This window comes from Ailuropoda melanoleuca, chromosome 6 (assembly GCF_002007445.2).
Source record: "Ailuropoda melanoleuca isolate Jingjing chromosome 6, ASM200744v2, whole genome shotgun sequence".
In the NCBI taxonomy this organism is placed as follows: domain Eukaryota; kingdom Metazoa; phylum Chordata; class Mammalia; order Carnivora; family Ursidae; genus Ailuropoda; species Ailuropoda melanoleuca.
The window spans coordinates 101,849,406-101,875,648 of NC_048223.1; the positions used below are offsets into that span (position 1 = coordinate 101,849,406).

General features: G+C 41.8%; 1 protein-coding gene and 1 long non-coding RNA gene across 4 annotated transcripts in view; one reads left to right on the forward strand and one right to left on the reverse strand.

The window, feature by feature from the left end:
* The window catches only part of LOC105239783, a 52,651-nt gene extending 47,880 nt beyond the window's left edge, over nt 1-4,771 (reverse strand). For both annotated transcript variants that reach the window (XR_004626234.1, XR_002143729.2), the window contains exon 1: nt 4,684-4,771. This is a non-coding gene — a long non-coding RNA (uncharacterized LOC105239783). The remainder of the gene's footprint in view (nt 1-4,683) is intronic.
* On the forward strand, nt 2,515-25,772 carry WNT8B (Wnt family member 8B). 2 transcript variants are annotated; one of them, XM_011231112.3, is made up of 6 exons: nt 2,515-3,361; nt 22,189-22,222; nt 22,999-23,137; nt 24,002-24,127; nt 24,876-25,018; nt 25,227-25,772. In XM_011231112.3, exons 1-6 carry the CDS (start codon nt 3,294-3,296, stop codon nt 25,770-25,772), a joined length of 1,056 nt encoding a protein of 351 aa, XP_011229414.3. In that variant the 5' UTR covers nt 2,515-3,293. The 2 variants fall into 2 exon arrangements, with proteins under 2 accessions (XP_011229414.3, XP_034519031.1); XM_034663140.1 differs by lacking the exon at nt 2,515-3,361 and adding an exon at nt 14,949-15,057.
* Nucleotides 25,773-26,243: the final 471 nt, after the last annotated feature.

Below are 26,243 nucleotides of genomic sequence, written 5' to 3' on the forward strand. Positions count from 1 at the left end.
AGTGGGGGGATGAGTCAAATAGGTAAAGGGGATTAGGAAGAACGAAAAGAAAAGACAAAACAAAACCAGAAGGTTATGAAGTTGAAAACAAACACAAAGTACTATGGAACTAATAAATTTATATATAACCCACTGTTCCTAAGACACTGAGATAACTCTATTCTCCAGTATCAAGGTGATTAAAGAAGCAACACTTAAAGAAAAATAAAATAAAATATAACCATGAAAAAACCCCTAGCAAAAATAAGTCCAAATTGGACTAAATTTAATAGTTGCCAATTCTTTTGCTAAGTGAAAACAAACCAAATATTCCGCAAAATAAGAGTGCTGACAATTTATACAATCTTGCTCCTTAAAAAAAAAAGAGAGGGATCTTTAGGCCCTAATATAGAAAGCTGCATAATATATTATTGAATGAGAAAAGCAACTTGCAAAATATAATCTATATAATCCCATTTTGATGAAAATTTTATATACATATTTATATTCATATATGTATATTTTAGAACCTATAAGATCATCAAAAACTTAACAGTTGTTATACCGGAGTACAGAGAAGGAGATGGGTCATCAAAGAGGATTTGCACTTTTATGTATTTTTGTCATGTTTAAGTTTTTACAATGAGAATGCATTAATTTTGTACAAAAGATAAGAGTATTAAATTTTCCCTTTGTGGGAAAAAATTCTGAGGTGGTGGGGGCCTGCATCAAGAACTTGTGGTTTTTTTTTTTTTTAAAGATTTTATTTATTTGACAGAGATAGAGACAGCCGGTGAAAGAGGGAACACAGCAGGGGGAGTGGGAGAAGAAGAAGCAGGCTCCCAGCGGAGGAGCCCGATGTGGGGCTTGATCCCATAACGCCGGGATCACGCCCTGAGCTGAAGGCAGACGCTTAACGACTGAGCCACCCAGGCACCCCAGAAACTTGTTTTAAATTAACTTTTTTTTCACATAAAAATTGCGCAAGTCTGTTCTACCTCCTGTAAGTTTTTTCTATTCCCTGGGAATTAATTCCCTGGTCAAGTAAGTGGAAAGAACTTTGTCCCTATCTTTGTCAGGGAAGAAGTCGAGATTGAAATTCAGGAGTCATTACTCTTTACCTTCCTAGGACTTGATATTAAGTCTTAAATAGACTTCGCTCCTTCCTTCCTTCCTTCCTTCCTTCCTTCCTTCCTTCCTTCCTTCCTTCCTTCCTTCTTTCCTGCCTTCCTGCCGTCCTGCCTTCCTTCCCTCCTTTCTTTCTCAGATTTATTTATTTATTTTAGAGAGAGAGAGAACAAGTTGGGGGAGGGGACAGAGGGAGAGGGGAAGCAGACTCCCCGCTGAGCCAAGAAATGCGGGGTTCTATCCCAGAAATCCAAAATCACGACATGAGCCTAAATGGAGAGTCAGAGGCTTGAGCTCAAACTGAGAGTCAGACAAGTCAGACACAACCAACTGAGCCACCCAGGTGCCCCTGGCTGCTCCCTTTCTGAATGACAAAGGACAGAAAGATCTAGGAGGGTTCTGGGGATCTAATGTACAGCATGGTGACTATAGTTAATAATACTGTATTGTGTCCTTGAAATTTGCTAAGACAGCAGATCTTAAATTTTCTCACCACACACACACACACACACACAGTAATCATGTGAGGTGATAAATGTATGAATTAACTTGATTGTGGTAATCATTTCACAATATAATATATATATATATATATCAAAACATCACATTGTACACCTTAAATTTATACAATTTTTATTTGTCAATCATACCTCAATAAAGCTGAGGGGGGAAAGAAGAGAGAACGAAGGACCTAAAGTTGAGTGAGAGTCAAAACCTACCAAGCTTATGTCACACTTAGGAATCCCAAATAAAGGCCTGGTCTGGAAGATTCCAGGTGGACAACAAAGTCAGTCAAAATATTCAGGTCAAGAGCCCTCAATCATCCAGCCTGAATAATCTGACAATTAATTAATCTGATAATTTTTTATTTTCCAGGGAGTTTGCCAGTGTAGATCTGGCTGGAAAGGGTTCTGAAGAGTGAGCAACAAGGAAAAAAGGAAGAGAACAAAGACGGACCACTGCCTCTGGGGAGCCTTCAGGAAGGTGATGTGGATGCCAAAGCAGGAGATGTGGCCATGTGGAAGTAAGTTGGGGGCCCTTTGAGGACCCCAGTACTGTGACTGAGGTGACCCTTCCTCTCTAGGGACAAAAGGAACAGCAATTCAGAGATGTGTAAGCAAGAAGCTTCAGTGTCCTACTTGCTTCACCACCAGAGTTTTAAAAGGGTAGGGTTTTGACTTCCTACTGAAATCTCAACCCTTCCTTTGAAGTTCAAATTCTACCTTTTTTAGAAAACCTTCCCTAAATAAGCCTATATGATTTATAGTCAGTTTGAAGCAACTTAACACCTTATTAAATTACATTCTTATATTACCTCCTTGCTGGGCTGTAAATGTCTCTAGGGCAGAAAACATGTTTTTTCTTTTTAAAATGTCCATGATGCCTAGGGTAGGGTTGAGAATGTAATAGGTGTTCAACAAGTAAGTGTTCCCTGGAAAAGTTGAAAAGAAGAAACCATCAGGTTCCCTAAAGTAGCCTAAGATTCTTTCTAACTTACAGAGGTGGTTGGGTTGAATTCCCACATTCTCAAATCAGAGGGCTGAGGTTCACCCAGTACATGGTATATTTTTCTCTGAAGAAAGCTACTCTGAATGCAGATTAAGTCTCGAAGCCCTACAAAGGACAACCGGGAAAGCACAGTGCCTTCTAAATCCCTTTGGGGACCAGGCTCTCCTCTCTGTGTGTCTGAGTCTGCGGGTGAGTGTGCATGGGTGGGGGAGGTTGTGGTGGGGCCGGAGGGCATAGGCAAGAGGGAGGAGAGAAACCCCAAGCGGTGATTATGTGGAGGGGATTTGCTATGTCTCTTTTCCTCCCCCCCTTCTTTCTTTGTCCTCTTTCTCCGTGTTCCTCTCTTTGTCCCCTTTTCCTCGTCTCCTTCTTCTGCATTTGTCTGGGAGGATCCTGGAGTGTTCTTTTGATCGACTCAATCTTTCTCTGGCACTTGAGTTCTGATTGGCTGAAGGACTTAGAAGGGGAAAAAAAACTTTAATTAAGTAGATAATCTCTTCTTTGGAAGTTTGGCAGCTCCATTTCACCTCTCCCTAACTCTGTTTGGGATCGCTTACACACCACTGAAGTTGGGACTTGAGGAGAATTCCATCCCACTACCACTGAGGGGTCTATTTCCCCATCTTGTCTGTCTCCCAAGTTTTTAGAATTTTCTATTTCTGTTGCTCCAGAGGATTATGTTGCTTATGAAGCCTTCTGTGTGCATCTTCCTTTTCACCTGTATCCTCCGACCCAGCTATACCTGGTAAGTAACCTGGACTCCTACCTGGAGCTGGGACTAGGTAAATGTATGTAATATATGGGAGAGAGCTCTTTTCATTACCCGAAATGTAGGAAGATTTGGAATCTCTCCTAGGAAAAACTGTTCTATGGAGTAGGGGCTCTTCCTAAATTTAGGGCTGATTTCAGTAAATCTTTAGGACTCTGACTAATAAAGTAATAGATTTAAAAATAGATTAATAAATTGCTGTACCACAAATATTCTAAGTGGTTTTGGGGAAAATGGACAGTAGCTTTACTCCACCTTTTTTTTTTTTGGACCAAATCCTGATGTCAGCATTGTGGAGAAAAGGAAGGTGGTTCAAAGCAAGTTCTACTGTGTTTGAATCTGATCTTTGAGGTGAAGGCTGGAGACAAAATGCAATGGGATCTTACTTTGCACTTTCTGACTTTACTTTTTTCAGAACATTCCAAGTAACTGCTCACATCATCATGTCTTAGAGATAAAAATTAGCTTGATCTGTTGAGTTGGTATTGGGTTAATAAACACGTTTGAAATGAAATATTTTAGAAATCTAAACTTTCTACAAATTTATTTAATGTATACAATTTACAAACAATTCTAAATTGCTCAGAAAATGAGGCAATGTTGGTGAAAGTGCTTTGGAAACTATAAACCACCTCACAAGTGATAGGTGATATTATTGTCAGTTTCATTTAGCTCTTGGAAACCACAGAAAGTATCTATACATGGATATGTTAACAAGTAACTACGCAATGAGATACGAAAGACAGACCTGGGAAGTGCAGGTTGCTAGGGTGTTTGGAGTTTCTCCCTAGTTGAGATATATAAACTCAGTCTCTTTATCAGTTTGCATTGTGACCATCTGTTTAACCAAGGTATGAATCCAATCGCTACATAAACTGTTGAGGAAGCAAGGATAGGGATTCTTTGCTGAAATCAGCTTCCTGTGCCAAGAATGTATTCTTATCATAAATGAGTATAGCCATCTTTATTAGAGAGTTGGTAAGAAATATGCCAAATTTAAGCAATGATTTGCAAGTTAAGGCAATCATTTGCAACACTTCTGATTACAAAATGAACCACCAAATAATTGGTCAATTCTTAACTGGCATTTTAATTAAATATTTCACGTTAAAAAAAAAAAGTCTCTCTTTTTTCCCCCTCATGAGAACAAAAAGACAAAAGGGAGCGGAGACTATTTCAGAGCATTTCTACTGATGTTCATGGTATTCTTCAGCTGATTCAGTATCAGCAAAAGAGAAACACGAGATTCCTTTCCCCAGTCACCAGGGCAGTGTGAAGAATTGTTCTATAAAAAATACCTTTACTGTGTGTTCCTTCCCTGCTGGAGGGGGTCATGTTCATTTCATTCCGATACTGACACAGCCACACTGAAAGGTGGCTGGGTTGCTTGTCTGTCCAAATTCAAGTGTCTGGATTCAAAAAGAGAAAGGAAAAAAGAGATGTGAAAGAAAGTTCTAATTTAAAAACACAGTTTAAGAACCCCTTCTTGCTTTGCCTGACTTTGAGGAGAAAATGTACAAATCTCCTGTAAAATGCAATTAGATTTTAATTGCTTTTTCTCTATAAGCCCCAATTTGAATTAAACCTGTACACTTTGCCAAGAGCCTGTTTTTGGTAGCATTTGAAGAGTGATTTTTAAATTTAACATTAAATCTTGATTATTCTTATAATGGAACTATCAGTGTTCTGCATAAGGTCATCTTCCCCTTTGTGCCGTGCAGAGAAATTTGACCAACCACAGCTTTTCAGATGTTTCTCTTAATACTTCATTATCAACCTTTTATGTAAGGACCTCAAAAGCATTTAACAAATAGAGAACCACAATTTCTGCTTGGCTGTTCAATTGTAGGCTTGCCTGAAATTACTGTCAAAAAAGTCCATCAACAGAAGCTCCTGGGCTTGAAAGGAGGAAATAAAGCTGATACTCACTTACAACATGCAGTTTTACTAGGGTTCTCAAGGCGAGATGAGTGGAAATTTTTTTAAAAAAGCATTCTCCACCATTTCTTCTTGTTGGGACAATTCTGAGAATTATCCTTTAGTAACTTAAGAAAAATCTTTTCTTTGACTCTCTTTTCTTTAATCCCAATGGCTCCCAAAAAAGAGAATGGGAACGTGTGATACGGCCAAGCAGATAGTTATGCTTATAATGGTGCCAGCGATCAGCCAATTTGACTTTTCATTTCCAGTATACTTACTCATCTGGCATGAATAGGCCTAGAACACATTTTTCCTTAACTGTTGCCTTCATTTTACTTCAAATGATGTCTCATAATGATCCAAGGTTTTGCCCAGTTCTATTTCTCCTCTCCCTCTCTCTCTCTCTCTCTCCCCCATCCACCTGCCCAACTTGATGACAAAATCAGAAAGATGCACTGGAACACAGAGGTAAACTATGGCTCTGCTCTTATTCTTTCCAGAGGATTTAAACAGAGTCAGTTTCTTTTCTGCAGTAGAGCAAGAATTTATCGAAAATCTTTTTTAAGGCAACTTTTGAAATACACCATTTCCTTGGTTTGCTACATTTATGTATTTAAAGTACCCTTTCTATGACCTTTCTGTGAATTTCTATGGAATTTCATCTGATAATGACTCTCAGAACCCCTGATCAGCAAGGGCTTCAGTGAGTGTAGGGGGGTTGTCTTGCATCCATACTCTCCCCAAGCATCATCTATAGCTAAAATTATTCTCCACATACATGTGCTACTATCTTTCAAATATATATTATGAACAATAAAATACACACTTAAAATTACTGACTTCATGATAATTCGTTGTCATGTTAAGTTTCTGTTAAGTTTTTCCACTAACAGATAGAAAAAGAACAAGTGCAATCAAGTGAGGTTGCACTAAACTTTGTTACATTAAAAAGAAATTCTCATCCTCAGAGAGGCTGGGAATCTCTGGAGTTAGGGAAATAAAAGGTAAGTGCAAATTGCTTTGGAATCTGGAAAATAATATGCCAAGATCAAAGGGTCACATATCAATAGCTTCACTGATCAATAAAAAAATTCATAACCCATGAAAAAACTTGGGGTCCATGGGGTAACTCTGAGGGAGATTAGGTTAGCAGCTGCACTGTTGGAGGTCCTTCTAAGGGTTTGAGACATGATCACAGAAGTTTAATTCCCGGTTTTGTCATTGATTTGTCAACAACTTGAGCCCTACATTTTTGCTTTCGGAGTCTCCATACTTCCTGCCATGAATAAAAATAACAGTTAGCTAATAATAATAATTAATTTGTTAACGATATTTATCATCATCATCATTTACAAAGGCTAAGAGGTCCTGGGAAGAGACACTTCATTATAGCTTTTCTTACAAAACCGGTTTGTATAAATAAGGCAGATGCTCCGGGATGCACATTTATTCTGTGCGTGTGGATGATAATGTGTCAGAAAGAAGGATCTCCTTCTTTTGATTTATATAAATAAAGATATTTAAAAAAGGATTATAAGAAAAGGAGTTTCAATCCAAGCCCTCTCTCTTCCATGGAAAGAGTTTATTTTTTTCTCTTTTCCCCAGCTGGGACAATTGGTTTAATGTTATATATTGGGCAATGCTATTCTCTCTTGGGACTATAAATACAAATCCCTTTTTCTTGGGCTCCATTTACTCTTAGCTTTTTTCTTTTTCAACTGATATGATCAAGTTCTCTTAATCTGCTGGATGTTAACTATTATTAAAATCAGTTAGGACATTTAGAAAGGATTTTATTTGTTCACATTTTGGGCAAAATGTTTTTTGGCTAAAAGATTCCAAAGATTCCACTAGAACCTTGCCATCTACTCATCTTTGAAGAGTTGTTTAGGTGTTCCCTCCTCCCGGAAGGCATCCCAGTTTAAACTAGCTAACTCTTCTCTCTGCCCCCATTATATCCAGTGGCAGGTTAAGCCATCATGGCACTTGGTAACTTTTATTGGAATTTTGCTTTTGAATCTTTCTTCTTCACTAGCCCAGAAACTTCTCTGGAATCAGACACCTTGCCTTATTTATCATCGTGTCTCTTATGTGGAAATTAACCACGATTGTAATAATGGGTAACTTGCTATGTAGGCAGGCACTATTTTAAGTGCTTTACAAATCCTTATACTGATCCTCTGAAGTAGACACTGTGGTCAACTACATTTTACAGGTGAGGAAGCTGAGGCCCAGAGGTCTTAAATAACTTGGCAAGATCACCTAACTTGTAATGATCCAGATGGAATTTGAACACAGAATACTTGGTTATTGAGGCCCCAGGCCGAACCACTATGCCTTACTGATGAATGCGTTTTGAGCTGATCTTTGCATGTAAACTATTTTACATAAACGAAGAACCATGACAGGAAACAAACCTTAATTTAAGCTTCATGTTTTCTTAAGTTCAGAAACTTCCGTAAGTAGGTATCAGTTCTCAGAAGTAGAGCTTCTAGTTTAAAAGTAGAAGGTTCCAGGGGCACCTGAGTGGCTCAGCCGGTTAAGTGTCTGCCTTCGGCTTAGGTCATGATCCCGGGGTCCTGGGATCAAGCCCTATGTTCTGCTCCCTGCTCAGCGGAGAGCCTGCCTCTCCCTCTCCATCTGCCTCTCTCTCTCTCTCAAATAAATAAATAAAATCTTAAAAAAAAAAAAAGTAGAAGTTTCCATGGTTTACTTAAGCCCTTACTTTTGTATTGCTATAGTCTTCTGAAAAAGGGTAATTTAGGATTAGCTTTGGCTCTGTCCCTTATCCTGGGACAAAATCTATCTCAGGAATAATAATAATAATGTGAACCAACACTTAGTACATGTTCACTATATAACTGGCCAAAGACACAAAACTTGTCAGTGGTGGGACAGGAATTTGAGTCTACAGCACTCACGGCTTTTCTCCAATAAGCCCTTCTGCTTCAGATAGGACCTTGCTTTGTTTTCCCTGCCCACATTTGTAGCTCAGAAGCCAGAACACTGGACCATGGTCCTTTCTGTTGTGGCCATCCTTCTTTCTCTGACACTCCAATTCTTCTGGGAATTTTTAATGATGTTAACAGTAGTCTGATACACATTTCGAAGTCTGGGATTAAGAAACAAAAGTGTGTATCTGACTAGTATTTTTATGTTAAAAAATATTAGTTCTGTTAGCTTATTTAAATTATCTCATACTTATTTATCCAACAAATTTTTATTATTTCATTCTCTTATTTCATTCCTTTCATCTCACTGAAAACTGGCTACAGGCTCTTCGACTTGGGTTACATGTGTAGAGTACCGTCTTTTGCCAAAAACCTCAAATTACCTGCTCTCTTCGATGTAGTAGGCTTGTACTTGTTCGGAGATCATTCAAAAACTGTCTCTACTATCTGTACTGACTCTGATGTGAAGGTTTTATGTATAGCATAAGAAAGCTAGCTCTGACAATATTTTCCTAAGGATAAAGACCCATTTTTGTAGCATATTTTAGGATCTGCAGGAGTCCAAGAATTATTGTGGTGTCCTCCATTTCATTGTTTTTCATGTAACAGCTTTTAAAGAGACACTTTGAATCTTTAGAGCCCTTTTACCTTCTGATTCCCCTTACAACCAAAGTAATAGCCAGTGGCAAAACCAAATTCCCCAAGATCCCTAATTCAGGCATGTGACAGGGAGATATAGAGAATAAACGGTGTTGGTCTTGGAAGGAAGGGAGAAAGGAAGGAAGGAAGGGAAGGGAAGAAGGAAGGAGGGAATGGAAGAAGGAAAGAAAGAAAAGGAAAGAAGGAAAGAAAGAAAAAAGGGGTACCTGAGTGGCTCAGTCGGTTGGGTGTTTGCCTTCGGCTCAGGTCATGATCTCAGGGTCCTGGGATCAAGCCCTGCTGTCAAGTTCTCTGCTTGGCAGGGAGTCTGCTTCTCGTTCTCCCTCTGTGCACTCTCTCTCTCAAATAAATAATAAAATCTTTAAAAAGAAAGAAAGAGAGAGAGAAGAGAGAAAGAGAAAGGAAGGAAAGAGGGAAAGAACTTTGTTTTATCTCCATCAGAAAGGCAGAGAAGAATTTATAAGGCTTAGAGAGAAAGGTCAATATAATTTTTCTTACGATAAACCCTCACTTTTCAGAAAGCAGATTTTTTATTCTAAGTAAAAGATTAGCCTGGGGGAAACTGAGCTTGGTTCACACAAATAACACTCCCCACTGCCTCCCATTGAAATATACCTACACTCGGAGGGCCTCTCAAAAGAAACTACCATTCACTTTGGACAGACTCTCTAGTCTCATTATAAGCCAAACTTTTGTGGCTTGTTTTTCTCAATCTTTATTGCAGGCCCTTGTTACTGATCATGTCATTTCTCTGTATGCTTCTTAGGTCAGGGTTATCTCTAAGCCCAGAGCAATCAGACCATAAGGGGATCACTTAAATTCACCATTACCTGGCCAGTCCAAATCCACTTTTGGGTGTTTACTCAACTTCAGCATCCTCTGGAACCAGCACAGCATGAGGCTGTGTTCCAGTCATCTCCATAAGGTCCTGTAAGTGAGCCAGTAGTTCAGTCTTTCTGTACAACTCCATAGACGAAATTCTTAGGTTTTCTAGGCCAAGCTTAAACCATCCTGCCTTGTGAGAAATTTCCTCTTCATTCAAAACTAATTCTCTTTTGCTGCCATAAATTTCAGTCCTTTCCCTTTTATCAAGCTCTTCAGGCTCACCGTTTCTGACTTGAAAGATTCCATTCCACACCAGTAGCCAGGATAATAAATAGTGAACCATATTATCCTGTCTGACATTTCTTCACATTAATCCAAGGTGTCTGGTGGAGACTATGCTGCATACATTATTGGTTCAGAAGCAGTGTATTGTTTAATTTTATGTTACGGAAAATTTCATTTTTTTCAACGGAGAGAGAGAACAGCATATAATGAGCCCCCCATAACTCTATTCAACAGTTATCAACCACTAGCTCATCTTGCTTCATCTGTACTTCTGTAACATTTTCGGCTGCATATATTTCTCTTTGTCTAAATCTTCTAAATACTACCATGGTTCAAAATTGGAAGAAGAGCAATAGGAAAAGAAATCTCCTATCTTGTGTCTGAGAGATCTAGAGTCAGTGATTAGAGTGAATCTTGGAGAACATATGGATATGGCCAACTGCCCTTGGGGAGAAAAATCAGGAATAAAAATTAGTAAAGAGAGAAAATTCATTTAAATACATATTTGAGTTTATTTCTGTTTGAGTGTGGCTGATTAGCAAAGGCAACAGAAGTGGATACTTGAATCGGATTGAGGACAGAACATTTTTACCATCTATTTAGCTTTAGTTCCATTAAATAGTAAAAAATTATATTAAAGTGTCAAAACCTGTCAATTTTCTCACCTTGAACTGTTCACCTAGTTGTTTTGTAGGATAATTCTTAGAGTTACCGTATACACCTACCTTCTTGATCCTGAAATAAACTGGTATTGTATCCATCAATGCAGTTGAGAACGTGAATATTTTCTAAAGTCTATACAACAGGGACCAGAGTAACAAAATCAACAAACAAAACAAAAGTCTCTGCCTCCATAATGATCCTGGAAAAGGTTCCTGTACTCCCATGCTTTCCGGGAACAGTAGCTTGGGCTGTTCCTTAGCAGCTTTTGCTTAGAGGCCACAGAACAGAGAAAGAGTACAGCTTACTCCCAGTTAGAGTCCTCATTTAAATGCTAAGTGTTGAAGTGCTTTCTTGTAGCTCAGCGTTTCTCGGCAGAGTCTGCTACAATACATAAAGAAGGAAGGAAATAAGGACAAGGAAAGACAGCCTATCACTTTATAAAATATCCTGGAATACAAATGACATTTTAGTTTCAGAGGAAAAGATTGTCCCTTGAAAATTTATGATTTGCTCAGGAAAGAATCTGCCTGGGATTGTTTTGCAGAGACCTATAATACACAGTTGTCCCATCAGCTATTACATGGTCTTTGCCAGGAATTATTTGGCACGGGCTGGATTTGAGATAATGTGGGATTTTATTATAAATTTTAATGCTACTAAAACTGCTACTTAAACTGATGCATCTCTTTAACTTTTTTTTTTTTTTTAGCTAAGTGGTTTACAAGACTTTTCTTTTTTAATATATTTTAGGGCACTGCATTATAATATGGAAAATTCACATTTATAAAAAAACAGTTTGAGAATTATTTATAGGCCTGAATTCCCTTGGAAGAAAGAGACATAGAATAGGGAATAGGACAGAAACTGCACATTCCTTAATTTTTTTTTATACTTATCTTGGGAAAAAACCTTCCCTTGGCCCCAATCTGCACTGCGATCATGTCTCTTTTTTCCTTTCAATGCCATCCTCCCTCAGTGAGTCTACACTGGTGGCTTTCATTTCACAACTTCTCATTTGCTGTAATCTCTCTTCTGTTCCTTTGCTCTACTGAAATAGATCTCTCCACTAATATCACCTTTGTCCCTTCTGGACAAATTTTTAAGTAGGAGGCAACTTGTCTTTGAAATTCTGGACATTTCTCTTCCCTTCAAGACTTCAGTTATCTGTGCCTTCTACTTTCTAATCCCTTCCCCTAGTAAATGGGAAAGAGACTGTTTTCAATTATTTGGACTTTACAATGGATAAGAAGTAGTCATGCTGTTCACTCTTTAAAAATTTTTTGCATCTTAAATTTAATTCTTTCTAATTTGTACAGCAAATTGCTCCTAGCTTAAATATCCCTGGGTATTGTCAGACAGGATAGTGAGAAACTTCAGACCGATGGGAGATTATTTCACAGTCATTCCTAAAGCTTGCCTTCTGTGTCTTTGTGTGTGTGCAGATCTCCGTGTGTGCTGCAGAGCGTGTGTTCTGCGGGCCAGATGCCGTAGAGGTGCAGAGAATCACACGGAAACTTGCTCAGAAAGAACTCTCCTTGGGCTCTCCTGGCCCGAGACATCTTGTGAGTTCTGGGAGGTGAGAAGGGGGCTGTCACACATTCATTCTGAGAGAAGTTGCTTCACTGGCACACCTTCTAGCTACAGCCCCAGGCAGCTCCCCTACTCTGGATCCCACCCTTAACCTTTTCACTCCTTTCCTGTTCTCTCTCTGTGCTAGATCACCAGACAGAGATCTGCATCCGCATTCATTTACTGCCACTTCTCAGTTTCCCTGGGCTATCCCTGAAAGCTGAAGTAGGCCAGCTAGAGCTTCCGGACCCAGAGCCTTTTTATGGACCTCGAAAGATGAGATTAAAGGGTAGGGAGAAACCAAACCTATTATTCAAAGACTTGTGAGGAAAGTGAGGGGGGTACCAAAAAACAAGGGGATCAGAGTACATTGAGATGAAAGTTTTGGGCCCTGAGAGGAAAACACTAAATTCTGGAGATTCACATTCAGAATTTTGCTTTTTAAAAATATAGGGGAGGGGGCCACCTGGGTGGCTCAGTCAGTTAAGCATCTGCCTTCAGCTCAGGTCATGATCTCAAGGTCCTGGGATCGAGCCCTGCATCGGGCTCCCTGCTCAGCGGGGAGTTTGCTTCTTCCTCTCCCTCTCCCTCTCACCCCTGCTCGTGCTCTCTCTCTCAAATAAACAAAATCTTTTTAAAAAATCTGTACAGGTACACACACACACACACACACACACATATGTGTGGGGAAGGCAAAAAGGGAACCCTAACTTAAATCTAAGCTACTACGTTAACCATTGGGATTTAAATGTATCAGAGCACACCTGGCAAAGCAGCGCTGGCCTATAAGAAGCTTGCTGCATGGGACTAAGTGCTTCTTTGGGAAAGGACTCTCATACTGAGGGGAGGTGTAGTCCAGCACACAAACTTGACCTCATAACAAGGTCCTGGCCATGCAAAGGAAGAAGTAAGTCTGAAGATAGGATGGTGTTTGGTACTGCTGGTCCTGTGTCCATCTGTGCCCCAGACTATAATCAGGCATGTGTTCTTACCATGGCTGCTAAGCTGCTAACTATACAATGTGATGTGCTACAGACAGCCTCTTGGGCTATGCTAGTTTGGAAAACGCCCCCAAATAGGAAGAAATTGTTGAAGCTAATTGGATAGCAGTTTAAACTGCTCATCCGCAATTAGACATAACTACCAGAGAGTGGGAACTTGCAATTTTCTGTGAACTTCCCTAAGGTGGTAAAATAAACTTCTTCAAATGATATCAAATGAAGAGGAGCTTTAAAATTAGGGTGTATGGCTCTATGGATCATAAATGTTAGGTCAGAAAACACAAAGAAACAAAAGAAACTTGGAGACTTTCCAAGAGCTAAAATAGAAGCTACGGCATTGGTATTTGGGTTGATCCAAAGTCCCTCCCTCCTGTCCCAGCTCCCTGGGAAAAATTTTTGCTGATCAGGCTGATTATGAAATAGGCAATTCAGGAGGCCATACAGCCCATGAGAGAAGCTGCATGATGCTGAAAGCTGTGCGTGTCTGAGGATTTACAGTGCCCTAGATCAAAGAATTTTGAACTGTGGTTAGATCGTGGCTGATTATAGCCACAGAGGTGTTGCAAGGTTAGAAGATCCACAGGGCAGAGGAGCAATGAGAAAATGAGGGAAAGTCCACAGGACTCTGCTCTAGCATTACCCATAGCTTCAAAACTACAAATGCATCTGTATCTTGATGGTTGTTTAACAAGAACTGAAAAAAATATTTAGTAATTAGGAGAATAGTAAGGACTTAGACACACATTGAAATGAAGGGGAAAGAACTGATAAATTCTGACAGGAGAGGAGCTGGGCAGAGGGCAGTGCAAATGGGACAAGAGGACATGATTTAACTAACCAGCCTAGATGGGGGCAAGTGACAGCAGAAGGTATGGCGAAACATTATTGTGAGAGCTGAGAAGGAATGATGGCGAGAGAGAGAGAGAGAGTGATTATTGCTCTCCCAAATTCTTATTGTTGGTAAATTAACTTGGGAGAAGGATGAGATGGCATTAGAAGCATGTAGGAAAAAGTACAAACCAAAGACTGAATTACAGACTCATTCATGACAGTGGGTTGATGACAAGAACGTGAGGTGGTCTAATAATATAAAATCATAGCTATGGCATTGAAGACTTCCATGAATGGAGGTAGTTAGCATGTTTCCTAGAGGACAGATGGCCCCTAGACAAACACTCAGAATTTTTGTGGGCACATTCCACTCCCAAAAATATTTTATTCCTGGTATGACAAAGGTAAGCATAAACAGTCAGTTATAATTGCTAGGGGGGGAAAAAAACTACAGTACCAAGAAAGACTGCAAGGAAGGAAAGAGATCCCCATGATTTTAAAGCTCAGTGCAGTCGGAGACCCAGCCCCTCAAGGCAGTGACCAGAGAGAGCTGTGAGAGCTACCAAAACCAGAAGGTACTCCATCCAGAAACAAGATAAGACAATGTCCACCACTTCGTTACTATTACAGTTGGAGCAGCCACTGTCTAGAACACTGAAGCAATAATTTAAGCTTTCCAAGCCCTCAAATTATTACTTGGATATTACATGCCTGTTCTCCCTCTGGACCAGTGTTTCTCAAAGTGGACTCTGAGGACCATCTTTGGAATGTGTACATACAGATTCCTACCATATATTCCCCCATCACCACTGCTCAACAAGAGTCTCTGGAACTGGGACCCAAGAATCTTCATGTCTAATAAACTCCCCAGAGGATTCTCATGGACTCTACCAGCTAATCCATGTGGATTAATTTTCAAATGCTTACGCTGAAGTCTATTCTCCAAATCTCTGGCATTCCAGATCATGTATGTATGTATGTAACATTTAATTTTTATATATTTATATATTTTTTATACTTTATATATTTAAATTATAAATGTATTTTTATTTTTTTTAAAGATTTTTATTTATTTATTTGACAGAGATAGAGACAGCCAGCAAGAGAGGGAACACAAGCAGGGGGAGTGGGAGAGGAAGAAGCAGGCTCATAGCGGAGGAGCCTGATGTGGGGCTCGATCCCATAACGCCGGGATCACGCCCTGAGCCAAAGGCAGATGCTTAACTGCTATGCCACCCAGGCGCCCCTTAAATTATAAATGTATTTTTAAAAATTTATTTACTTATTTGACAGAGAGGGAGAGAGAAAGCACAAGCAGGTGGAGTGGCAGGCAGAGGGACAGGGAGAAGCAGGCTCCCCACAGAGCAGGGACCCTGACAAGGGGCTCAATCCCGGGACTCTGGGACCATGACCTGAGCCAAGGCAAATGCTTAACCGACTGAGCCACCCACGTGCCCCTATCAATTTATTTTTATATAAATAACATTTTGCAGATTTACAGAAGCTTGCAAAGAACTGTACAGGGAAGTCCTATGCACCCTTTTGCCAGCCTTCCCCCGTGTTAACATCTTATAACCATAGTACTCCTTCCATAAAGCTTATTCAGACTTCTCAGTTTTACATACAACACTGAAGTTTGCACTCCATTGTCCTAGACTGATGGAACACTTCAAAAAAAAAAAAGCCAAAGCAAGACTGACACCAGGAGTCAGGAGGTAGGAGAAGAATCCAGTCCTGTCTAGGCCAGGCCGTAGGCTACCTGACAGTTAAACGGAATTGGTAGAGCATGGTTCACCACTGGGACTCACAGGAAGGCCAGGAGCAGATCTGGGGAGATGCTTTCACCAAAGCCACCTTTTTTGGGCATCTGGGGACAGGGGCAGGGCTAGCTTCAGTCCGAATCTCATTGATTATCCTGCTTATCTGGCAGGATAGCCCCATCTATTTGCTTTCAAGCCAATGGAAACTGCCAGCACCCAAGGTAATAAAGAGTCTTTCCTAAATCAGAAAGTACACAGGTGCTTATTCTTGAGGGAGTCGTTATAGGGATGGAGGAGGTCCTGTGTGGGTGAATCAATAATAGCCAGTGTGCCAAGGCCAAGGATATTGCTCTTGGGTTGACAAAGGCACTTACAGCAGGAGGTCACTGAAAGCTGAGCCCAGGAAAGGTATCCACAAAACACTAGAGAAACTCTAGTTGATACTTTTCTTAATCGTCCATTCCTTTGTGAGGATCACACCCTTTGAAGGGGCTCCAGGCTGGGCCCACCACTTGAATTCTGCATATATGGGCAGGTGAGGAGAACTGGCAGGGCTGAAGGCACCAGAAGTTTATCTAAATGAGTGACTATGGAGTCTTCCCAGGATAGCATTCGCTCTAAGGGAAGAGAATCGAGAAGATCCAGCAATGAAGCTTGTCACTAGAATGTGTTAGCAAGACCCTCAGTTTTAGTCCAACAAAGAGGTTGGAGGGTGACTAGAAGGGCATGTTACAGGCAAAACCTGAAAGAACTATTTTACTAAAATGCTATAAGACCTTGTACACAAATGGCAGCTTTGATACTGAAGTGGAAAAGCAAAACCCTAAAATAGATTAAAAAACATTTGTCCCTGTATTTAAAAAAAATAATAGTTGCTTTAAGAGAAGTTTTAGGTTCACAGAAAACTTGAACAGAAAGTATAAAGTTCCCATAAATCCTCCCCTTCCCCCCCCACACACAATTTTCCCCATTATTAACATCCTGAATTAGTGTGGTACATTCCTACTTTTTTATGCATTGAACACAGTCTAAACAGCAACAGTCTTCCCCAAAATGTGCCCAGGGGATGTGGTGGTACCCAGATAAAGCAGAGGGTAGGCCTGGCAGATATGGGTACCTGGCGGACATACAAACAGAGGGAGGGTTGGAGCAATGGAAGAATGGAAAAGCAGCAGAGACAATGTGATAGTTAACTGAGCCTGTTTATAAGTGTGTGCAAAACATCACTAAGACCTCCAAGAAATACTTATCAAGAACTTTTTGGGGATCAGGAGTCCTGAATTAGCAGGTGGGAATAAGAGCAGGAGAAATATGGGTTGCGGAAAAGCCTAAGAGTGAAGGAATACATGCTCCAGAATCACACTGACTAGGTTCCAATCCTGGCTTTACCACTTAACTAGCTGTGCGATGCTGACTAACCACTGTATGTTTTAGTTTCTGTTTTTGTAAAATGGAAGACGTTATAGTTTCTACCTTACACAATTGGGACAATTAAATGAGCTTAAAACACGTAAAGAAAGAACTTAAAGTATTTTGTGTGCACAGGATAAACATTCAGTAAATAGTACAGTACCTACCCCCATGGGGTTGCCATGGAAATTAAAAATGATACAGGTAAAGCGCTCTTTTAGAAGAGACATACTCAACAAATGTCAGCTATTACCGTGTGATGGGAATTAAATTTTAAATGTTATCAGTATATATGCTGGAAGACTGTCAAAAGGAGAAGAAACAATCACAAAATTTTTATTTGGCAGTATAAAAACAAAACTAACTGCAGTTATTTATGTAAATTGCTTACCACTTATGTCTAATTACTATGAAGCACAATAACAATTATACATAACATTGTGTCAGACTGACTTTGCTAAAACTTTTTTTTTTTAAGATTTTATTTATTTGACAGAGATAGAGACAGCCAGCGAGAGAGGGAACACAAGCAGGGGGAGTGGGAGAGGAAGAAGCAGGCTTCCAGCAGAGGAGCCTGATGTGGGGCTCGATCCCATAACGCTGGGATCACGCCCTGAGCCGAAGGCAGACGCTTAACCGCTGTGCCACCCAGGCGCCCCTGCTAAAACTTTTGATCATAACACCAACCTCTGTGTACATATGCTTAGTGTTCAGTCTGTTGCTCTTGTGGTATGATCATCTGCTAATGTAGCATGGTTGTCTGCTCACAATGTTAGAAAATTAGTGGAGGCACTGGCTTGCCAGACTTCCTTCTCACATCCTTCCCCAGATTTTTTTCAGTCCTTGTTATCCTACAATTTTCTGTTCGTTCTGATGATCCTTCCATCCTTTCTTCAAAACCCATTAATTCAATCCATTTTTAAAGAGCACTTACTCTGTTCAAAGTATTGTAATAGGAGCTGGAGAGGATACAAGGATAACTAAGGCAACCCCTACTTATAGTCGAGTATTAGGGAACAAAAGGAAACCTTAATACGAGGCAGAAGAAAGCTGCTGTGAATCTTCAAGAAATGCTGGTTGTGGCTTTTGAACTAGATACCTAAGAGTAAGTAAAACTTTTATACGGAATTGACTACTCTGGACATTTTGTATAAATAGAATGATACAATTTATGAAGCAGAGAAAGATGGGGGAGTTGCAATTTTAAATGGGATGACCAAGGAAAGCTCTGGGGAGAATGACACGTTGGATTTAAAGGCAGAATGCAGGTGAAGGAACAAACCATGAGGATATCTGAGTAAAAAGCATTCTGGTCAGAAAGAACAGCAAGTGAAATGGCCCAGAGGCTGGAGAGTGCCTGGTGTGTTGGAGGAACAACAAGGAGACCAGTGGGGTGGAACAGAGTAAGTAAGGGGAGGATAGTAAGAGATTAGGCATTAACGGGGGCCAGATTGTACAGGATTTTGTAAACCATGATAAGGTTTGGCTTCTGCTCTATATGAAATAGGAAATCATTAGACGATTTTGAGCAGAAAATAGCAAAATTTGATTTACATTTTATTTTTTTAAAAACTTATTTGAGAGGGGGTGGAGGGAGGGACAGAGAGAGAATCTTCAAGCAGACTCCCCACTGAGCGTGGAGCCCGACATGGGGCTCGATCTCATGACACATGAGATCATGACCCATGTGATCACAACTGGAGTCGAAACAAAGAGTTGGATGTTCAACTGACTGAGGCACCTGGGTGCCCCTAATCTATATTTTAAAGGGACTGATCTTTAAATGGACCAATCATTTTGAGAATAAAATGTGGGAGAATAAGGGTGGAAGCAAGGAGATCAGGCAGTAGACTTTAACAATAATCCAGGTAATGGGGTGCCTGGCTGGCTCAATTGGTAGAGCATGCGACTCTTGATCTCAGGGTTGTGAGTTCAAGCACTACATTGGGTGTAGAGATTGCTTAGAAGTAAAATCTTAAAAACAAAACAATAATCCAGACAAGAGACAACGATAGCTTGGACCCAGTGATCGCAGTGAAGGTGTTGAGAACTGATTAGAGTCTGAATATAATCTGAGCTGGAGTTGGCAGGATTTGACGACAGAATGAATATGGGATGTGAGAGAAAAGAAAGGATTCAAAGATGATTCCAAGATTTTTGTCTGACAACTAGTAAGTCCTTTACTTAAGTGGGGAAGACTACAGAAGGAGCAGGTTTGGGATGGTGGCAGCAAAGATCAGGAGTTAAGTTTTGGATGTATTAAGTTTGAGATGCCCATTAAACATTGAAGTGGAGATGTCAAGAATATAGTTGGATATGCAAGTCTGGAGTTCAAGAAAAGGTCTGAGAATCGTTGGGAGGGTAAGGCACAAGCCTTTTGAATGACACTCAATCTGGGTAGTATCTTCAGCAACTGTCCATATGGGGAATGGGAAGCTTGTACTTCATCTAGGATCATGTTGATTATACGATATAGAGGTGCCTCCACTTGGTAAACAAATTTTATATCTTCCACTGTTTATTAGCACCTTGTCTCCAATCACTTAATTGTCTCTAGGAAATACCCATACAAACACTGAAATTCTTCTTCTTTGGCTCTCTTTCCACTTTCTAACATCACACACTATGCTTTCGGTAATCCATATTATATTTTACTCAATAAAAAAATCTTGCCATTGTCTCATTAATTAACAACAAGATCCTCCTCCTTTGGTGTTCACAAGGACACACGGTTTTTTTTTTTTTTAAACAGAGATATGGTCAATATATAACATTACATTAGTTTCAAGTATACAACAGAATGATTTGATATATGTACATCTTGCAAAATGATCATTAATATAAGCCTAGTTAACACCTATCCCAAGTCTTTTCTTAATACTGGATGGTCTGGATAAGAGGAAGCCAGCCATAATGGTTCAACTATGTCTGCAAATAACTCTGGGGTTAACAAATGTCTACACAAAGCCTACAGCCTTGTCCCATGGCAGGTGTTCAATTAAATCTAATTGATTAATTATTTCGGCTCAACCAGCATATCATACATATAAAGCAAATCTTTACAGATGGTAGGATCTTGAGGAAAGGATCCTACTATCTCCCCCCATGGCTCCCTGTGATTTCAATTTAGTATCCTCTCACATGGTGACTCTTCACCCAGGCTCATGGCAAAGCTTTCTCTTTTGTCTGCCACTTGATTTTTGTTTTGTTTTGTTGCTGTTTTCTTTCCTGATACTGTCTATCCTGTGAATGGGAACTAGCCTCTGTCTGGCCTTGTAATGTCCAAATTATGCCTAACATTAAGATAGCCTCTATGAGCCAGAGCAAGACTCTCTGGTGTTACCCCATTATAGCCACACCCATCCCCTATCCTTAACCCCTGGCAACCACTAATCTATTCTCCTGTTCTATAATTACATATTTCACAATTGTTACATGAATGAAATCATGAAGTATGTATCCTTTTTTTTTTTTGAGAGAGAGAGAGAGAGAGAGATAGAGCATGAGTGGGGAAGAGGAAGAGAGAGAATCCTAAGCAGGCTCCATGCCCAGTGGGGAGCTCAACACTGGGCTCCATCTCACGACCTTGAGATCATGACCTGAGCAGAAATTGAGTCGGATGCTTAACCAACAGAGCCACTCAGGTGCCCCAAAGTATGTACTTCTGAGATTGGCTTTGATCACTTTGTATAATGTCCTTGAGGTTCATCCACATTATTGAATGTATCAATTAGTTCATTCCTTTTTACCACTGAATCATGGTAAATGATGGCATGGATGTACCACAGTTATTTTATCCACTTACACTTGGAAAGGTATTTTTGAGTAGTTTCCAGTTTTGGGGTATCATCAATAAAGTTTTATAAGTATCCAGGGGCGCCTGGGTGGCTCAGTCGTTAAGCGTCTGCCTTCGGCTCAGGGCGTGATCCCAGCGTTATGGGATCGAGCCCCACATCAGGCTCCTCTGCTGGAAGCCTGCTTCTTCCTCTCCCACTCCCCCTGCTTGTGTTCCCTCTCTCACTGGCTGTCACTATCTCTGTCAAATAAATAAAAAATCTTTTAAAAAAAAAGTTTTATAAGTATCCATGTACAAGTTCCTGAGTAAAGATAAATCTTCATTTCTCTGGGATAAATGCCCAAAAGTGGAACTGCTAAGTTGAATGGCAACTCCATTTATTTCAGTTTTGAAAGAAACAGCCAAACTGTTTTCCAGAGTCAGATTATTTATTTTTGGAATTTAATTATGACTCAGTTCCTAGAAAGACACTCTACTGTTTTTCTCTTTCTGATTAGAGAAATATCCTTCTCAGAGTCCTGTGGAGTCCAATGGACTTGGACTCAATCCTGCCTCAATCACTTATTAGCTGGGCGAGCTTGAACAATACATTTTTTTTGAGTCTCAGATTCCCTATTTTAGAAATGGGGATAATAATGGCCGAGAGAGAGAATTTAACAAGCTCAACATGTAAAATACTCACAGTAGAGTGTCAGTACACAGTAGTGAGTTAATACTCTCTCTTCCCACTCCATGGCAAAATAATGATTAAATATTACTCCTAACATTTTCGGTATTTGAAATTTTAAAAATCAAAAGAAAGCATAATGTTGGCTCCTTTTTATTTTTTTTAAGTAGGCTCCACACCCAGCATGGAGCCCAATGCGGGGACTGAACTCACGACGCTGAGATCAAGACCTGAGCTGAGATCAAGAGTCGGACATTTAACCGACTGAGCTACCCAGGCACCCTAATATTAGCTCCTTTTGTACATATTCTATTATATAAATTATTTTTAATAGATTCCTTATGCATAATTTTTCCTTGGCAAAACCATTTTCATTTCTTCCTATCAATTATGTTTGCTGAGGTAATCCTTATAATGCTTGGCAACAGAAATGAGTTGGTATATCTCCATTATGCTCTCTCCTAGGTCAGTGAACAATTTCCTGATGACTGGTCCAAAGGTAAGAAAAAATGTCCTTTGATTTATTTGGATTTCACTAATCTTAGCTTCTTGACTAGAGACTATATATGTCAATTTCTTTTCATTATGTCCACATTATTATTATTACAGAAGGAAAAACCGTGGCATGGAGAGGGTTAGGGACACACACAAAAGAACAGAGCAAACTAGTGTCAGGACCACAGCAAGAAGTCAGGAGTACTGATTCTGATTTTATGGCCAGAAGTTCCAGAGCCACAAAGTCAACAGTCTTTCCCAGTGTCAGGTTGCAGCCACACATCCTTCTCAGTGCAGTGGTGGGACACAGTTCTCCATCTTTAAAATGTTGACATTGTACTCCATGATCTCTAAGGACAGTTCCAGCCCCCAAATATTCTTTTCTAAGACAGTAATGGGATGAGAACAGCTGAAAATCCATGAATTATGTAATTTGGGTTCATTTTGGAGAGGCAGAATAAGTAGTGAATAAAGACTAGTGAGGTCTAGAGTCGGTAACACTGAATTACATTCCTACTGTTAGCAGCTGCTAGCTGTGGGACCTTGAGCAAACTGCTTTACTTCACCTCTTTGAGCCTTGGGTTCCTAATCTATAAAAATGGTACCTATTTCACAAGGCTATTTGTAATGTTAAATGGAACAGCATATTTAAGGTGCTTACTCTGTCATTATTTTCGAAGGAGGAGAAAGTGGGCAGGAAAAGAGATGCGTGGCCACTTCAAGGCAAATGCCTCCCAAGTTCAGCTGGGAGTCTGAATTTTGACCCCTGTGTTTCTGTAGGCTTACCTGATCTATTCCAGCAGTGTGGCAGCTGGTGCCCAGAGTGGTATTGAAGAATGCAAGTATCAGTTTGCCTGGGACCGATGGAACTGCCCTGAGAGAGCCCTGCAGCTGTCTAGCCATGGTGGCCTTCGCAGTGGTAAGGAAAGCCTCGGCCACAGCTCTCGGGACCCCCTGGCCACAGATTAGAGCCCCACTCTTCAGGGATGGCCCCCTGCTGCTTCTACATCCACATCTTAGTCCTCACCTGGTCTCTACTCTCAGGTGATCCTGTCTCTGGGATCTTCTCTGTTCCTTCTTCATCTCCTCCTTCTTACTTATAGAGCTTTTTATCTCTTCCCAACACCCTCACTGCTCAGTTAATGGACCTTGCCTCACCCCCAATCCTATAACATCCTTGGCCTCCCAGTTGGCTAAAGGCTTCCTCACAATATAAAGAGCATCAGGAGGTAGGTAGGAGTATTAATTCTTCATGCCTCTTAGCCCCTTCCTTCAGCAGCTCAACAGAGAGGTACGGGACAAGTGGGGACTGACTTGGACACCAGATTCCCAAGGAGAAGATAAAGAGTAGCCATGCCAGTAAATGAAATAGCTACCAATCAGAGGTTCTTTACAGGACTAGCTGGCCCGTGCCTCTTAGACTTCAGTATTTCAGGAAGAAAAAGGCATGGGTTCTTTACAACCTGGCCTTCAGATTCATCTCCTTCCCCATTTCTTCCTCTGGCTCTTTGCCATCTAAATCCTTTAGAACCATGTATATCAACAGTAATCTACCCACCTAGTCATAATGTGTGACCTGAAAAGATGGGAGGGGAGAAGCATAGTGCTGAGACCGAGCCTGGAACAGACCATGGAAGAGAGTAAGGTACATTATAAAGGTGGGGAAACATGATGGAGCTGGGGAAGGAGGGCACAATGATGGCATTCAAGGAAGATAGCATGACTGGTACTTCTTTGAGTTGCAATCCCTCCCTCTGACTCACCCATTTTTGGTTCCTGTCAGCTAATCGGGAGACAGCGTTTGTACACGCCATCAGTTCTGCTGGGGTCATGTACACTCTGACTAGGAACTGCAGCCTGGGGGATTTTGACAACTGTGGCTGTGACGACTCCCGAAATGGGCAGCTGGGTGAGTAGTGGTACTGTGGGTGGCCACGGCAGGCCAGCAAAGTTCACTATGAATGAAAAGTTCGGTGGGTAGTTTGATGGGGTGAAGAAGAGTTGTATTCTTCTAAATCCGAGGAAAATCAGGGCCTCCCAGTTTAAGCCAAAACCTTAGAGTGACAAACTAGGCTCAAGGTAGCTTGAGGCCCTCCTTCTCCAAGTGAGGGTTTTCCTTAATTTAAACACAATAAAGGAACAACACCCCCTGTGGATTCAATCCTGCTACTCTCTCAGAATAGGGGGAACATCATTCCATATTGCCTGTCCCTGTTTCCTTTCCACTCTTTACCTCCACTGTCCTCTCGAATCCTCTCTGCACTCCAGCTCAACTTCCAACTTGGTTGGTCCATATTTCTATCGCACCTCTCTCTCCCCCTCAACGCTGGTGCTTTCCTCTTCTTCTTCGGGCCATTTTGTGGATGTCAATCACTCACCACGCACGAACACACTCTGCCCAAAGACCATAAACAGCGTGTAGAGGGGCAAGCCGCTGGCATCTTGCAGAGAATCCACTCTGCAACTCCTTAGGTCATGGAGTCCCAAGCAGGGGATTTTCTGAGGCTGGAAATGGAAGCACAAACCTGGCCTAAACAAATCTAGGCTGAAACTGATCTGGAGACGGGGCACTTGCCCAACACCACACCTAATTAGGAACAGTAGCCCAGCAGCCCAAGTCCGACTGCTCAACCTTTTTTCCACTTGTACTCCTCCAGGGGGCCAAGGCTGGCTGTGGGGAGGCTGCAGTGACAACGTGGGCTTCGGAGAGGCAATATCCAAGCAGTTCGTCGATGCCCTAGAGACAGGACAAGATGCCCGGGCAGCCATGAACCTGCACAACAATGAGGCCGGCCGCAAGGTGAGTCCTGCAGCCCCTGGGGTGAGGCAGCTGGCTCCATCCACCAGCAGCCCTAGGCGCAGACTGCTCTTCAGTTCATTTAACAGATTGGAAAGGCGAAGGACCAAGGCGGCCAGCCACGTGAATTAGCTAGGCGCCTCACAATCCCCCAGAGGCCGACTCCCCACCGCTTACTCCCTGGCCAGCTCACTCCTAGCTCTCTCCCCAGGCGGTGAAGGGCACCATGAAACGCACGTGTAAGTGCCACGGTGTGTCCGGCAGCTGCACCACGCAGACCTGCTGGCTGCAGCTGCCTGAGTTCCGCGAGGTGGGCGCGCACCTGAAGGAGAAGTACCACGCGGCTCTCAAGGTGGACCTGCTGCAGGGGGCTGGCAACAGTGCCGCCGGCCGAGGCGCCATCGCTGACACCTTCCGCTCCATCTCCACACGGGAGCTGGTGCACTTGGAGGACTCCCCGGACTACTGCCTGGAGAACAAAACGCTGGGACTGCTGGGTACCGAGGGCCGAGAGTGCCTACGGCGCGGGCGGGCCCTGGGCCGCTGGGAGCGCCGCAGCTGCCGCCGGCTCTGCGGGGACTGCGGCCTGGCGGTGGAGGAGCGCCGCGCCGAGACCGTGTCCAGCTGCAACTGCAAGTTCCACTGGTGCTGCGCGGTCCGCTGCGAGCAGTGCCGCCGGCGCGTTACCAAGTACTTCTGCAGCCGCGCCGAGCGACCGCGGGGGGGCGCGGCGCACAAACCCGGGAGAAAACCCTGAGGAGCTCCTGTCCCCCCTCCTTTCTCCATTTGCCCTTGGCTTCTTTTAGAGACCCCAGTAATAGAGGAAACTAGGGAATGCTCTCCCCCCGCCCCCAAGAGGGAGAGACGCCGCCATCTCTCCAGAGCTTGCCACTTTCCAACCCCGTCCCCCAATTCCTCCACACTCTGTGCTCTCCTCGAACTCGTCTGCATCATCCTCACAGACCACACTTAGGTCTGAGAACCCCCAGTCCTGAGATTCTGAGCTACTGATCTTCCTGGAACTAGGATGAGAATAGGCGTTCCTCCTCCCTTTCCTCGCTGCCCTAACGCCTGACCTACCCCTATGGAACCTGTGGAAGAACCCTCCTCGGATATGCAGGGCCAGGGTAAAGCCATGCTTTTCTTTTTTCATTTTCTTGCACCCCTCCCCCCCATTTTTCTGCTGCCAGGTCTCTACCACAGCCACATCTTTTTTTTTTCTGCAGAG

Bases quoted from the DNA above. Each gene is read 5' to 3' on its own strand.
- WNT8B (XM_011231112.3), top strand. From the start codon at position 3,294: ATGTTGCTTATGAAGCCTTCTGTGTGCATCTTCCTTTTCACCTGTATC. The intron at 23,138-24,001 runs GTAAGGAAAGCC...GGTTCCTGTCAG, and splicing joins CCATGGTGGCCTTCGCAGTG to CTAATCGGGAGACAGCGTTT. The intron at 25,019-25,226 runs GTGAGTCCTGCA...CTCTCTCCCCAG, and splicing joins ACAATGAGGCCGGCCGCAAG to GCGGTGAAGGGCACCATGAA.